Consider the following 15,417-nt stretch of genomic DNA (forward strand, 5'->3'; position numbering starts at 1 on the left):
TAGGGTTTAAATTATAAAAATAGGCATTTTCTTTTAACCACATCCAAAATTCGCAGTTTATCACAATTCGCGGGTGCTCTAGGAACGTAACCCCCGCAAATTTTGGGAGTATACTGTAATCAGCATTGAGCAGTGACAGGCATTCAAAATCAGCAAAATGACAAGGGGACCCAAATTTGTGCACAGCCAGTTTTTCACATTGGATTTAATTTCATACAACTAAATACTGAGTCACTAAAAATCTTTGTTCGGAAAACACTGCAGTACTCCGAAAGACATACCACTTATCTTTTTGGTTGAAAGTAGAGTCAATTATTATGCAGGATGAGTGGGGTTCCTTAACTTTTTCATATGCCTGTATAAACAAGCCCTTAACCTGCAATTGCTTCATTCTGGGTATGACATTAATCTGAAGAATATTGGGAGATATGCGAATGTAAAAACAAATACTAAAAGTGTGATACAGTATTCATTACATTGTCTAAGCCAGTGTTTCCCAAACTCGGTCCTGGGGAACCCCTGTGGCTGCAGGTTTTTGTTCCAACCAGCTTCTCTTTTTAATTGAACTCCTGGGCTAATTAAGTGAACTGATATTTCCCAAGTTCTGTGTTTAGGGAACAATATAGAAATTAGAAAACTATTAGTTTGCTAAAAAAAAAAAATATTAAAATGTACCAAGCAGTTATATAGGAATAATGTATTTTTTAACAGTATTTTCATCTTGTTTTTTATTGTACTTTTCTAGGTCTCCTAATTGTTTAATTAATCCATTATTTACTAATTAGTGGGTCAGACTCTAAAGTAGTTGCAGCCTGTGATTATTCTGTGTGGTTTGCCTGGGTGTCTGATCTGCTCGTTTGAAATTGTCATTAAGATACAACAAAGGGGGAAAAACTGCACAGAGAAAGGGCAAAGTATAATGAAATCAACAAAAGAGAGTTAAGCATTTACATCTCTAGCAAAAGCAGAAATATTTCTAAATGTCTTATAAATGTAAAAATCATACTGCTGTGCTTTTCTGAATGTCAAATAAAAGAAAAAAAAATACCAGCTAATTAAATGAGATCAGTGCTATCAGGTGTTGTCACTGATTAGGAATCTGGTTGGAACAAAGGACGTGCAGTCACAGGGGGTCCTCAGGACTGAGTCTGGGAAACACTGGTCTAAGCAGAAACTCGGATAAACTAACTGTTCCGATGTGGAAAATCTTCAGTTTTTCAGCTATAGACTGTTTATATTAAATGTTAATTATTTTGATCAGTCAAACCAGGATGAATTGAATTTACAGGAATTGAATTACAGGCACTGCAAGCATCATTCTGTACTGAACTAGTAATTAGGGATGCACCGATACCACTTTTTTGGAAAACGAGTACGAGTACTTGCATTTCAGTACTCGCCGATACCTAGTACTTGCCGATACCGAGTACTTAATAAAAACATGATTTAAATTTACAGGTAACAGCTTTAATCATATAATTTAACAAAAAAAACAAGAAACTCTCGCCTATCCACTGGGAGGTTAGGCTAATTAGCGACACGGGGCTAACACTGCTTGTCCAAATATCCGTGGTGAAACTAAACGCAGAGGAGGCTTGCAGTAGGCTGTGGATATGTTTTTTCACGAAGTCGTGTAGTTTAGGCAGCTCCGTGTCAGTCATGTAGCGGCGGCTTGGGACATCATAGCTGGGCTCCTGAACATGGAGGAGATGCAGGAATCCCACATTTTCTACCTCCGAGAGTGGCTGGTCACTCAATGCAATGTACTCGATAATTGCCTGTGTTATTTTCACAGCACGTGGATTGTCTCTGGACATTTTCTCTCGTCTTGCAAGAGTTTTCTGCAGCGTGGGTTGTGTTGGTTTAGAAGCGTGGGTAAACTCTTTGTACTCGTTGTCATGTTGGGATTTTAGGTGCTTGATTAAATTACTTGTGTTAAATGCGCCACCTTTTGAGCCTCCTCTGGACAATTTCGCTGAGCACAATTTGCAGTCCGCCTTTGTTTTGTCGTCTTCATTCACTTTGAAATAGTTCCACACGGCTAGGGTTACCACTTTTAATACAAAAAAATAAGGGACGCATACTGCAGCGGGGGCCACAGCCCGTATTACCCAATCAAAAGTAGGAAAGGAGGCATCTTCATAAAATGCGTGTAGGATGATTTGCATGAGATGCTGCTTTAAAAAAAATGATAAAAAAAAATACGGGACAAAACCCGTCCCGTATTGATTCAAAACGGGACGCGCAATTTCATTCTCAAATACGGGACGATTCCGTATTTTAAAGGACGGGTGGCAACCCTACGACACGGCTGACATGTCTCGCCTCGCCTTCTCCCCGCTCTGAGCTGCAGCCGGGGCCTGGGGGCGGGCACTCAGCGCCTGTGATTAACCCCTTACACGCCGCTCAAACATAGACATTTCTCAGACCGTGGTATCGGTCCCCGGTATCGGGGGACTTTTAACGAGTACGAGTACTTTAGAAAATGTGGTATCGAGGCCGATACCAGATACCCGTTTCGGTATCGGTGCATCCCTACTAGTAATTGATGCTTTTGTTCCAGTGACTTTCTTTTTCAATCATTTTATGACCTGGGAATGGGAAATAAGAACAAATATGACAGAACCCATTTTAATTCATTAATTACCTGTGAACGGATGGATACCGTAGGACTCGGAATTACTAAATTAGTTTACAGCTTGGGAAAGGAAGGAGTGAGGAGGTACAAATACTTTGATCAGGGTTATGTGTCATCAAGGCGAGATAACTAGTCAAATGCGTGCAATGTCACATGCCCCAAAACCCCCAAGTGTGCATTTTAACATAAATATGGATCATCCAAAGGACCAAAAGAGAAGAAGAAGAAGAAGAGAAGAGGACAGAAGGGCAACACAGGAGGTGACGTCAGAGATCAAGAAACATTAGAAAACGTAACATATGAATAACACAAACCGCCAGGACATCACCACCCCTTGGCACTTCTAATTTCAGTAAGCTTTTCTAAGATTGCTTATATCCAGACTTTGTTAACTATTGCAGTGTTTCACAACCTCTGTCCTGGGGGCACACTGTGGCTGCAGGTTTTTGTTCCATCCAGCTTCTGTTTTTAATTGGACTCCAGGGCTAATTAAGTGATGTGTTATTTCCCAAGTTCTGTGTTTAGAGAACAATACAGAAATTAGAAAACCAAGTTTAGTAAAATATATATACTGTATATATATATTATATATATTTATTAAAATGCACCAAGCAGTTATATGGGATAATGTATTTTGTTTCTTTTTAACAATATTTTCATCTTGATTTTCATTCTACATTTCTAGGTGTTCTAATTGTTTAATTAGTCCATTATTTACTAATTAGTGGGTCCGATGCTAAAGTAGTTGCAGCCTTTGATTATTCAGTGCTATTTGCCAGGGTGTCTGCTCTGCTCATTTTTAATTGTCATTAACAAGATACAACGAAGGGGAAAAACTGTGCAGAGAAAGGGCAAAATAATGAAATCAACAAAAGAGAGTTAAGCATTTAAATCTATAGCAAAAGCAGAAATATGTCTAAATGTCTTATAAATGTAAAAATCATGCTGTTGTGCTTTTCTGAATCTACAATAAAAGAAAAATACCAGCTAAGTAAATGAGATCAGTGTTATCAGGTGTTGTCACTAATTAGGATCCGGTCCTGTTCAGCCTATATACATCGGACTTCCAATACAACTCGGAGTCCTGCCATGTGCAAAAGTTCGCTGATGACACTGCTATCGTGGGCTGTATCAGGAATGGGCTGGAGGAGGAGTATAGGGACCTAATCAATGACTTTGTTAAATGGTCCGACTCAAACCACCTACACCTGAACACCAGCAAAACCAAGGAGCTGGTGGTGGATTTTAGGAGGCCCAGACCCCTCATAGACCCAGTGATCATCAAAGGTGACTGTGTGCAGATGGTGCAGACCTATAAATATCTGGGAGTGCAGCTGGATGATAAATTAGACTGGACTGCCAATACTGATGCGCTGTGCAAGAAAGCACAAAGCCGGTTATACTTCCTTAGAAGGCTGGCTTCCTTCAACATCTGCAATAAGATGCTGCAGATGTTCTATCAAACAGTTGTGGCGAGCGCCCTCTTCTACGCAGTGGTGTGCTGGGGAGGCAGCATTAAGAGGAAAGACGCCTCACGCCTGGACAAACTGGTGAGGAAGGCAGGCTCTATTGTTGGCATGGAGCTGGACAGTTTAACATCTGTGGCAGAGCGAAGGGCGCTCAGCAGGCTCCTATCAATTATGGAGAATCCACTGCATCCACTAAATAATGTCATCTCCAGACAGAAGAGCAGCTTCAGCGACAGACTGCTGTCACTGTCCTGCTCCACTGACAGACTGAGGAGATCGTTCCTCCCCCAAACTATGCAACTCTTTAATTCCACCAGGGGAGGTAAACGTTAACATTTAACATTATACAAAGTTATTGTCTGTTTTTTTTCACCTGTATTATTATCATTCTTTAATTTAATATTATTTATTGTATCAGTATGCTGCTGCTGAAGAATGTGAATTTCCCATTGGGATTAATAAAGTATCTATCTATCTATCTATTTTCTACACTTTGTCTTTTAAATGGTATTGCATGAGTAAGTCAGGAGCAGCAGAGAAGTACATAAGAGTTGTACAAGATATGTACAAGACAAGTGTGACTATGGTGAGGTCTGCAGTAGGATTGACGAAGGGGGGATTACATCAGGGATCAGCTCTGAGCCCTTTCTTATTGGCAATGGTGATGGACAGGGTGACAGATGAGATTGGACAGGAGTCCCCATGGACTGTGATGTTTGCTGATGACATTGTGATCTGTAGCGATAGTAGGGAGCAGGGTGAGGAGACCCCAGAGAGGTGGAGATATGAGAGGAGAGGAATGAAGGTCAGTAGGAACACCAAGACAGAATACATGTGTGTGAATGAGAAGGAGGTCAGTGGAATGGTGAGGATGAGGGACTAGAGTTGGTGAAGATGGAGGAGTTTAAATATTTGGGATCAACAGTATAGAGTAATGGGAAGTGTGGAAGAGAAGTGAAGAAGATAGTTCAGGCAGGGTGAAGTGGGTAGAGAAGAGTGTCAGGAGTGATTTGTGACAGATGAGTATCAGCAAGAGTGACAGTGAAGGTCTACAGGACGGTAGTGAGACCAGATATGCTATATGGGCTGGAGATGGTGGCACAGGACAACAGAGCTGCAGGTAACAGAGTTAAAGATGCGCACTGGGTGTGACAAGGATGGACAGGATTAGAAATGAGGACATTAGAGGGTCAGCTCAGGTTGGACGATGGAAAGAAAAAGTCAAAGAAGCGAGATTGTGCTGGTTTGGAAATGTGCAGAGGAGAGATGCTGGGTACATTGGGAGAAGGATGCTAAGGATAGAGCTGCCAGGCAAGAGGAAGGTCTAAGAGAAGGTTAATGGATGTGGTGAGAGAGGACATGCAGGTGATGGGTGTGACAGAGCAAGATGACGAGGACAGGAAATATGGAAAAAGATGATCCGCTGTGGGACCCCTAACGGGAGCAGCCAAAAGAAGAATACTTCGTCTTTTAAACTGACTAAAATAATAAAGGGCACCAAGTGCGAGTTAGATGGCTACTTCCTCGTTCACAGGGTTCATCAAGGTTATTGACGTCACTCTTCAATGATTAGAACAACTGTGGGAAAAGTAAGACATTGTTTGGTTAGTAAGTGGTGTACAATATCAAAAGAATCCCTATGTACAGGGTCTTTTGTCTGGATTGGACTGCTATGTATGCATGTGTGTGTATGTGTATGTGTGTTAATCTTCAAGGGCGAGAGTAGATGAACCCAACAAATGATCCTGGGAAGTCTGAAATTGCAAGATGATATACACTAACCAGCGTTTATATGCTTGTAAGAAGATGTGAAAAAGGTGCTGGGGACTTTGCTGTCCACCATGCTGTCATATTTAGCTGAACATAGCTTCACTGACAAGTAACAAGACCATTGGAAATTATAAGTTGTCCAATCAGCTGATGCAACTACTGCTAAATCTTACAAGGTCAGCCATCCAGGCACTCCATAAAGGAAAAGGATTTGAGAAACACAGTCAGAGACATCTTAGCCCCCGTAGAAAGAGACATCACAGGAGAAGAGCGAACACACACCTCACATCCAGCCTAAAAAGACAAAGTCCCTCCCATTCCACTTACCTGTTTATACAGCCACCCTCTGACATTCACAGGTATATTTGGGTTCCTCTTGATAGCATGGTCTCGTTTTCCAAAGCTATGTGCCTTGCCACTTGGCTTCAACACCTAAAACAAAGTGACACACAATTAGAATGAGGAAGGAACGCTTGACAGATCAATGGAGGAACAGATGGAGGTGCCTTCAGAACCCTCGACTTTTACACATTTTGCTATGTTACGGCCTTGTGCTAAAATCGTTTCAATTAATTTTTAAGTAATCTTTAGGAATTTGTGACAATCATCTACATACATACTGTATATAGATATAGATATGTAGATTTATGTATCTCACAAAAGTGAGTACACCCGACATTTTTAAATATTTGATGATATCTTTTCATGGGACAACACTGAAGATCTGACACTTTGATCCAATGTCAAGTAGTCCGTGTCCAGCTTGTATCACAGTGTAGATTTGCTGTCCCCTCAAAATAACTCAACACACAGCCATTAATGTCTAAACTGCTGGCAACAAAAGTGAGTACACCCCTAAGTGAAAAAAGTCCAAACTGTGCCCAATTAGCCATTTTCCCTCCCTGGTGTCATGTGACTCGTTCATGTTACAAGCTCTCAGGTGTGTTAAATTTGCTGTTCTTGCTCTCACACTCTCTTATACTGGTCACTGGAAGTTCAACACGGCACCTCATGGTAAAGAACTCTCTGAGGATCTGAAAACAAAGAATTGTTACTCTACATAAAGATGGTGTCAGCTATAAAAAGATGGCCAACACCCTGAAACTGAGCTGCAGCACGCTGGCCAAGACCATACAGTGACAGGTTTAACAGGACAGGTTCCACTCAGAACAGGCCTCGCCATGTCAACCACAGAAGTTGAGTGCCACGTGCTCAGCGTCATATCCAGAGGTGGTCTTTTGCAAATAGACGTATGAGTGCTGCCAGCATTGCTGCAGAGGTCAGCCTGTCAGTGCTCAGACCATACGCCCGCCGCACACGGCATCAAATTGGTCTGCATGGCATGTCGTCCCAGAAGGAAGCCTCTTCTAAAGATGATGCACAAGAAAGACCACAAACAGTTTACTGAAGACAAGCAGACTAAGGACATGGACTACTGAAATGATGTCCTGTGGTCTGATGAGACCAAGATCAACTTATTTGGATCAGATGGTGTCAAGCGTGTGTGGCGGCAACCAGGTGAGGAGTACAAAGACAAGTGTGTCTTGCCTACAGTCAAGCATGGTGGTGGGAGTATCATGGTTTGGGGCTGCATGAGTGCACAGGGGAGCTACAGTTCATTGAGGGAACCATGAATGCCAACATGCACTGTGACATACTGAAGCAGAGCACGATCACCTCCCTTCGCAAACTGAACATAACGACCCCAAACACACCTCCAAGACCACCACTGCCTTGCTAAAGAAACGGAGGGTAAAGGTGCTGGACTGGCCAAGCATGTCTCCAGACCTAAACCCTATTCAGCAACTGTGGGGAAGGTGGAGGAGCACAAGGTCTCATTTTTTAACATCCACCAGCTCCGTGATGTTGTCATGGAGGAGGAGTCCAGTGGCAACCTGTGAAGCTCGTGTGAACTCCATGCCCAACAGAGTTAAGGCAGTGCTGGAAAATAATGGTGGCCACACAAAATATGGACACTTTGGGCACAATTTGGACATTTTTCACTTATGGGTGTACTCACCTTTGTTGCCAGCGGTTTAGACATTAATGGCTGTGTGTCGAGTTATTTTGAGGGGACAGCAAATTTACACCGTGATACAAGCTGGACACGGACTACTTCACATTGGATCAAAGTGTCAGATCTTCAGTGTTGTCCCATGAAAAGATATAAAATATTTACAAAAATGTGCGGGGTGTACTCACTTTTGTGAGATACTGTGTATGTATATTGTGGGGAACAGCCCGGACACAGACAGGTAGACGTTATATTTTCACCACACGCACGTTTATTGTACATTACTTATTTACAGTTCGTGCATCAACCTGGTGCCGCAGCACCAATCACCCCTTAAGTCCTTGGCCACACTCACAATGCCTTCAGTCTCTGGTCCGCCTCCACTCCTCTCCTCTGAGCTCCGTCCTTCTTCCACCCGACTCTTGCCAATGACTGGAGGGAGGCGGCCCCTTTTATACACCCCAGATGGACTCCAGGTGCATCCGGAGGAGCTTCTGCAGCCACACCCCTGTGTGACAGAAGCTCTGGCGGTGTATCCGGAAGTCCTCCGGGTGTCCGCAATCCTCTTCCCCCCAGCACTTCCGGGTGTGGTGGAAGTGTTGAGGTCCAGGGCTCCCAAGGCATCGGGGTGTCCCCTGGCCGTGACCACGGGCCCCTACAGGGTTGAGCTTCCAGGAACTGTACCCGTGGCCCCCAAAGCAACCAGGGCGGGCGCCCCCTCGTGTTCTGGCGGAGTCACAAGCCCTCCTCCAGTCCTCCTGGCCGGGCATGAACCCCAGCCGGGTACCACAATATTATATATATAGATACAGTGGTGTGAAAAACTATTTGCCCCCTTCCTGATTTCTTATTCTTTTGCATGTTTGTCACACAAAATGTTTCTGATCATCAAACACATTTAACCATTAGTCAAATATAACACAAGTAAACACAAAATGCAGTTTTTAAATGATGGTGTTTATTATTTAGGGAGAAAAAAAATCCAAACCTACATGGTCCTGTGTGAAAAAGTAATTGCCCCCTTGTTAAAAAATAACCTAACTGTGGTGTATCACACCTGAGTTCAATTTCCGTAGCCACCCCCAGGCCTGATTACTGCCACACCTGTTTCAATCAAGAAATCACTTAAATAGGAGCTGCCTGACACATGAGACCTATAGAAGATCCACAGGTGAGCAAAACCCAAGTCATGAGGCCAAAGGAATTGCCTACAGAGCTCAGAGACGGGATTGTGTCGAGGCACAGATCTGGAGAAGGCTACAAAAAAAAATGCCTGCAGCATAGAAGGTTCCCCAAAAGCTCAGTGACCTCCATAATTCTTAAAGAAGTTTGGAACATCCACAACTCTTCCTAGTGTTGCCTGCCTGGACAAACTGAACAACTGGGGAAGAAGAGCCTTGGTAAGAGAGGTGACCAAGAGCCCAATACTCACTCTGGCTGAACTCCAGAGGATCACGTGTGGAGATGGTAGAAGCTTCCAGAAGAACAAACACCGTTGCAGTGAGTGGCCAGACAGCATGTGACAAGCTTGCTCACAGTATGCAGGCCATTGGACTATATGAACAACAAGATTCTCTTGTCTGATGAAATGAAGATTGAACTGTCTGGCCAAAAATCCTAAGTTTCACATCTGGAGGAAACCAGACAACCTCTCATCACCTGTGCTGTGCCATACCATTCCACCAGGGCAGCATGGTGGGGACAGCATTATGCTGTGGGGTTGTTTTTCAGCTGCAGGGACTGGGAGACTAGACAGGGTAGAGGGAAAGCTGAATGGAGCAAAGTCCAGAGATCTCCTTAATGAAAACCCTCTCAGAGTGTTCTGGACTTCAAATTGGGCCAAAGGTTCACCTTCCAGCAGGACATTGGAAGGAAAAAAAAAAAACCACAAAACACCACAGGTGTGGCTTTGGGACAACTGTGACTGTCCTTGATTGGTTCATCCACAGCCTGGCCTTGATACCAAACAAACATCTCCGGAGAGACCTGAAAAAGAGCTGCCCACTGTTGGTCTCCATCCAACTCAACAGACCATGAGAGGATCTTCAGTGGAGAAGGGCAGGAATTCCACCAAATGCAGGTGGGTGAAGCTTGTCACGTCAAACCCAAGGCGGCTCCAGGATGGAATTGCTGCCAAAGATGCTTCAACTAAGTCTTGTCAATGGGATATTCCAGTTTTATATTTTTAATACATTTGCAAACATTTCTAATATTCTGTGTCGGCTTTGTCATCCTGAAGTATCGAGTGTTGCATTACCAGACTACAGTGGCCCCACAAAGTTGTCACCCCCTTGCAGGTTTTCACATTTTTATTATTGAACCACAGTGTAGATTTTATATATAAACGTCTACAAGTGGAAGTGTGTCTGTCTCTCTGTCTGTATGGCCCGGAAGTGAGAGGTGGAGTCGGGGTAAGGGCTTCACCTTCGAAGAAAGAGTCACTCGCTTAGCCGCTAATACACAAGCGAGGCGATCCCGTTGGCAAAATTAAACCTCCTAGGAGAGAGATGCCCCGAGTATTTCCTTTCAATTACCTGACATCTCTACATTTCAATTTTTTTTGTTTCTAGGACCCCGGGCTTTTTACAGCACGGACTTACACAGCTAGTACTCAATAATTATGCCATATTTGTCATTCACTTAGAGCACCTTGCAGAGATCTGTTTTCATTTCATCAATAAAGAGTCTTTCTCTGTTGATCAGAGTCAAAGAAGCCCAATCAAACCCAGCACACCACTCTCTGGTGATGGTGCCCATCTTAATTCCTGCATTTATTTCTAGTAGGATTGACTACTGCAATGTGGTGTTCACTGGATGTTCAAACTGTTCTTTATACAGCCTCCAGTTAATCCAAAATGCGGCTGCAAGAATTATTACAAGAACAAGAAAATACGAACACAACTTCAGTTCTTAAGTCCTCACACTGGCTCCCAGTTAAGTTTAGGGCAGTTTTCAAAATCCTCCTTTTAACATATAAAGCATTAAATGGCGGAGGTCCGGCTTACTTGTCTGAACTTATCATGACTTACAAACCTGAGTGCACATTAAGGTCTCAAGATACCGTTCTGCTTATGATTCCAAGAATTAATAAAACAACAGTGGGAGGTCGAGCTTTTAGTTACAGGGGGCCGCTAAACTGTGGAGTGGTCTGCCTGCTACTATAAGAGATGCCCCTTCGGTCTCAGCCTTTAAATCCCGGCTGAAGACTCACTACTTCTGTTTAGCACACCCCGACTAGAGCTGCTGATTAACTGTACAGACTGCATCTCTGTTGTTAGTCATTAGCATTAAAACATAAGTAACATGATAGTTAGAATTTGATACTAACCCTCACCTATTCTGTTTCTCTTCTCGGTACTCAAATGTAGCACTTGGTGCATTGGCCCACCTGCCAGGTTGTTTTGCCTGCCTAAGGTAAAGTCATCCCTGATGGAGGATCGCAGGAATCGTGGGAAAGAGGGGTCCTTTCATCAGATTGGCTGGCCCAGTGCTGTATCAGCCGTGGAATGGCCAAATGGGGGAGGCAGCTTGATGGAGGAGGTTTCCAGGACTCTGAACAAATCCAAATCATATTATGTGATATCATCTACTGTTAAATTCTGCTCCGTACTTCTAAAATTTTTATTTGTATACTGTATTGAGGATTTGTTCTGTTCTGTGTATTGTATTGACCCCCTTCTTTTTGACACCCACAACCTACCTAGAAAGGGGTCTCTTTTTGAACTGCCTATCCTAAGGTTTCTTCCATTTTTTCCCTACAAGGTTTTTTTTTTCGGAGTTTTTTCTTGGTCTTCTTAGAGCAGGGGTGTCAAACTCCGGTCCTGGACGGCCATAATGGCTGCAGGTTTTCATTCTAACCACCTTCTTAATTAGTGACCTGTTTTTGCTGCTAATTAGCTTTTTTTGCCTTAGTTTTAATTAACTTGACTCAGACCCCTTAGTTCCTTCTATTTCCTTAATTAGCAGCCAAACAATAATGAGACACAAAATGAGCAAACAGGTGATCAGCTAACCACATTATCTGAACATAAAGAAAGATGAGGGTCTCAGTAAGGTTGATCTCTCAGGCCAAAAATCAGAAATAGAAAATCAACAGTTCGGGAAATGTCTGCTGTAGCAGAAAGAGAGCAGCAGCAAGCCAAGGAATTAAGTAACGGGTTTAATTAACAGCAAAAATTGGCTTCTCATTAAGAAACCGGTTGGAGTGAAATTGGTTGGAGTTTGAAACCCCAGTTTAGCTGGTCATCTGTTGGCGCATTTCACGTCACATTTCTGTTTGGCTGCCATTTAATGAAGAAAATCATCAATTGAGAGGACTGAATCCTTAAAAACAGGGATATTAAAATGAAGGGAAAAGGAGTTAATTAGCAGTAAAAACTGGTCACTGATTAGGAAAAGGGTGAGAATGAAAAGCCACTGCGGCCCTCCAGGCCTGGAGTTCGACACCTGTGTCTTAGAGAATCAAGGCTGGGGGGCTGTCAAGAGGCAGAGTCTGTTAAAGCCCATTGTGGCACTTCTGTGTGATTTTGGGCTATACAAAAATAAACGTATTGTATCTTCTCAAACTGGCAGAACATCACCTGCTGCTAGTGCCAGTTTTCATTTCCCATCTTGATAGTGGCAATTCTCCCTGCACCATCTTTTCCTTGCCTGAGACTGCCTACCCTTACAATGCCGCAGGCTTGAATTCGTGTTGCACACCATAATAGCCGTCTGGTGGCACTGCCAGGAGTGATATGGGCATAGAGGATGCTTAGCGTCAGCCATAGAAGCTGAATTCTCCCAGAGTACCCTGACATCTCTTAAATTGTCGTGTAATTAGCAGCACTGAGGAATTTGCATTCTCATACCTGTCTTCTCACTGGCAAATTTTACACCTCTGTGCCAAAGGTTACACGGAGATAACATTCAAGAAGAAAAATGTAATTTAAAATAGGATTAGTGCCAAAGCCGTTACCCGCATGTGAATAGAAGCCTCCGTAATGACTTGATGTGATGCTCCGAGCGGCGGAAGGAGAAAATGCTATGCAGGCCCACCTTATTTTATTCTCTGCTCACAGTGTTTTTGGTTGGGGAGGCATTGAAATAGTCAGTGGGCTTACTTTCCTGAGAGCCACAATGCTCAGAGGTCCAAGACATGTGAGGATGGTCAAGAGGGGCTCAGCGAGGACAAATACAGCACCCTCCATAATGTTGGGGACAAAGACATTTTTCTTTCACTTTCTACTTCTGCTCCACAGTTTAAAATTACAAATTAAACAATTCAGACATCGTGATTAAATTGCACACGGCAGTCAGACTTTCATTGAAGGAGATATGCCGACATTTCGGTCACATAACACTTTTTCTACACGGTCCCCCCCATTTCAGGTCATCATAATGTTTGGAACAATTTGTGTCCCAGGTGTTTGTGATTCCTCAGGTGGGTTTCATGGCTTCCTATGCTTCTACCCTTTGGAGTCTGGAGTTGCCATTGGTCAACTTGAGGGCAAGAGCTGTGCCAATGAAAGTCAAAGAAGCCACTATGAGGCAGAAGGATAAGAATAAAACCATCAGAGACATCAATAAAACCTTAGGATGAATGAAATCAACTGTCTGGGATATCATGAAGAAGAAAGAACACACTGGTGGGCTCAATAATGGGAAAGGGACTGGTAGGCCAAGGAAGACCTCCACTGTTGAGGACAGAAGAATACCCAAAGGCCTGTCTGACAGATCAGAAATAGTCTTCAGGAGGCAGATGTGTTTGTGCCAGAGGCAGACTTCATGAACAGAAACACAGGGGCCACACTGCAAGATGCAAACCACTAGTTAAACTGTGATCTGGCCATCCTGCTTTTCTGTCTGTGAGACTTCAAACAGCCTGCAGAATTCTGGGTAAAGGTCTTGTGGACAGAAGAGACAAACTTGAACCTGATCAGATTGATGGCGAGAGGAAAGTGTGGAGACATGAAGCAACTGCCTGAGATCCAAAGCAGACCACCTCACCTGTTAAACATGGCAGTGCTGGGGTGGGGGGTATGGCTTGAGCACAAATGGCTGACACAGGTCCTGCCACACGTCTCTACATTGATGATGGCACACCGAATTCTGAAGTGCAGAGAAACATCTGATCTGCTCAAGATCCAGTGAATGCCTCCAAACTCAGTGGACAGCGCTTTTCCTACAACAAGACAATGAGCTAAACACACTGCCGAGGCAACACAGGTGTTGAATTCCTGACTGGCCAAGCCACCCAATTTCAATCCAATTGAGCAGGCCTTCCATATGCTGAAGAGAAAACTTAAAGGGACAAGCCCCCCCAAAACAAGCAGGAGCTGAAGATGGCTGCATGAGAGGCTTGGCAGAGCATCACCAGAGAAGACCCTCAGCACCCGCTGATGTCCATGAATCACAGACTTCAAGCTGTCAATGCATGCTGGGATATGCGACAAAAGTCCTAAATATGACAACGGCTTTAATAGACCTGCCATTGCGGTGTCCCAAACATCATGGTGCCCTGAAATGGGGGGGCTGGGTGTTGTGTGACTGAAATGTCTGAAAATCCCCTTAAATGAAAGTCAGCAATGTGCACTTTAATCACAAGTCTGAATTGTTTGCTGCGGTGGGCTGGCACCCTGCCCTGGGGTTTGTTTCCTGCTTTGCGCCCTGTGTTGGCTGGGATTGGCTCCAGCAGACCCCCATGACCCTGTAGTTAGGATATAGCGGGTTGGAAAATGGACGGATGGATGGCTGAATTGTTTGATTTGTTATTTTAAACCATTGAGGGAAAGAAAAAAAAAAAAACGAGCGTCTTTGTCCCAAACATTATGGAGGGCACCGTACCCACCTGCTCTATTCAACTTGACGCTATCGGGCTCTTACCCTGCATTACATTTCTGTATCTAGCAGCTTTCCCAGGGTTCAATGCATTTTAAAAACTTCTCAATAGTAAGCTTGAGTGCAGAAGATTCGAGCCAATCATGCGTCACCCCCCACCCCCTGAACACAAATGTGCAACCCACTGAGGCGAACAGAAAGCACAAGCAGCTCTACTGGCACACTGAAAAGGGTCTGACAGGACTGTCACAGTTCAAGCAGCTGCTGGTGACAAGACAAGCCGATTAGAAAGCACGCGGGCGTCACTGCAACGCTTTAAAAGGAAAGACGGTTCTGTGTCGCTGGTTTAATACCACGGGCCATCAGTCCTCTACGAGCAGTGCTGGCCCACAATGCCGCTGTGGAGGTGAAGCACTTCCGACAAGTAACAACAACAACAACATTTGTTTTTATCACACATTTTAATACAAAGAATGGAGCTCAAAGTGATTTTACATGACATCAGAGAGAAAGTTACATGAAAAGGAGAAACAAAAATTAATATTAGGTAAAAGTAACAATGAATAAGAAACAAAGACAAAATGCATAAATAAAAATAAATCCATATGATCTTATAAAACACAGATCTATATTGTAGCGATTGTAACCATTACACTTTACTAAGTTTATAGTGAAAATTTAACTACTAATTGCATGTCAACCCCAAA

The 15,417-nt window shown here is 43.6% G+C and overlaps 1 protein-coding gene across 6 annotated transcripts in view; it reads right to left on the reverse strand.

The window, feature by feature from the left end:
* Nucleotides 1–15,417, reverse strand: part of plekha7b (pleckstrin homology domain containing, family A member 7b) — a 377,482-nt gene that overhangs the window by 144,214 nt on the left and 217,851 nt on the right. For all 6 annotated transcript variants that reach the window (XM_051923402.1, XM_051923401.1, XM_051923403.1 and 3 more), the window contains one exon: nucleotides 6,205–6,309. In XM_051923402.1, coding sequence (XP_051779362.1) covers nucleotides 6,205–6,309 — 105 coding nt within the window. The remainder of the gene's footprint in view (nucleotides 1–6,204; nucleotides 6,310–15,417) is intronic.

Source organism: Erpetoichthys calabaricus, chromosome 2 (assembly GCF_900747795.2).
Source record: "Erpetoichthys calabaricus chromosome 2, fErpCal1.3, whole genome shotgun sequence".
Lineage (NCBI taxonomy): Eukaryota > Metazoa > Chordata > Cladistia > Polypteriformes > Polypteridae > Erpetoichthys > Erpetoichthys calabaricus.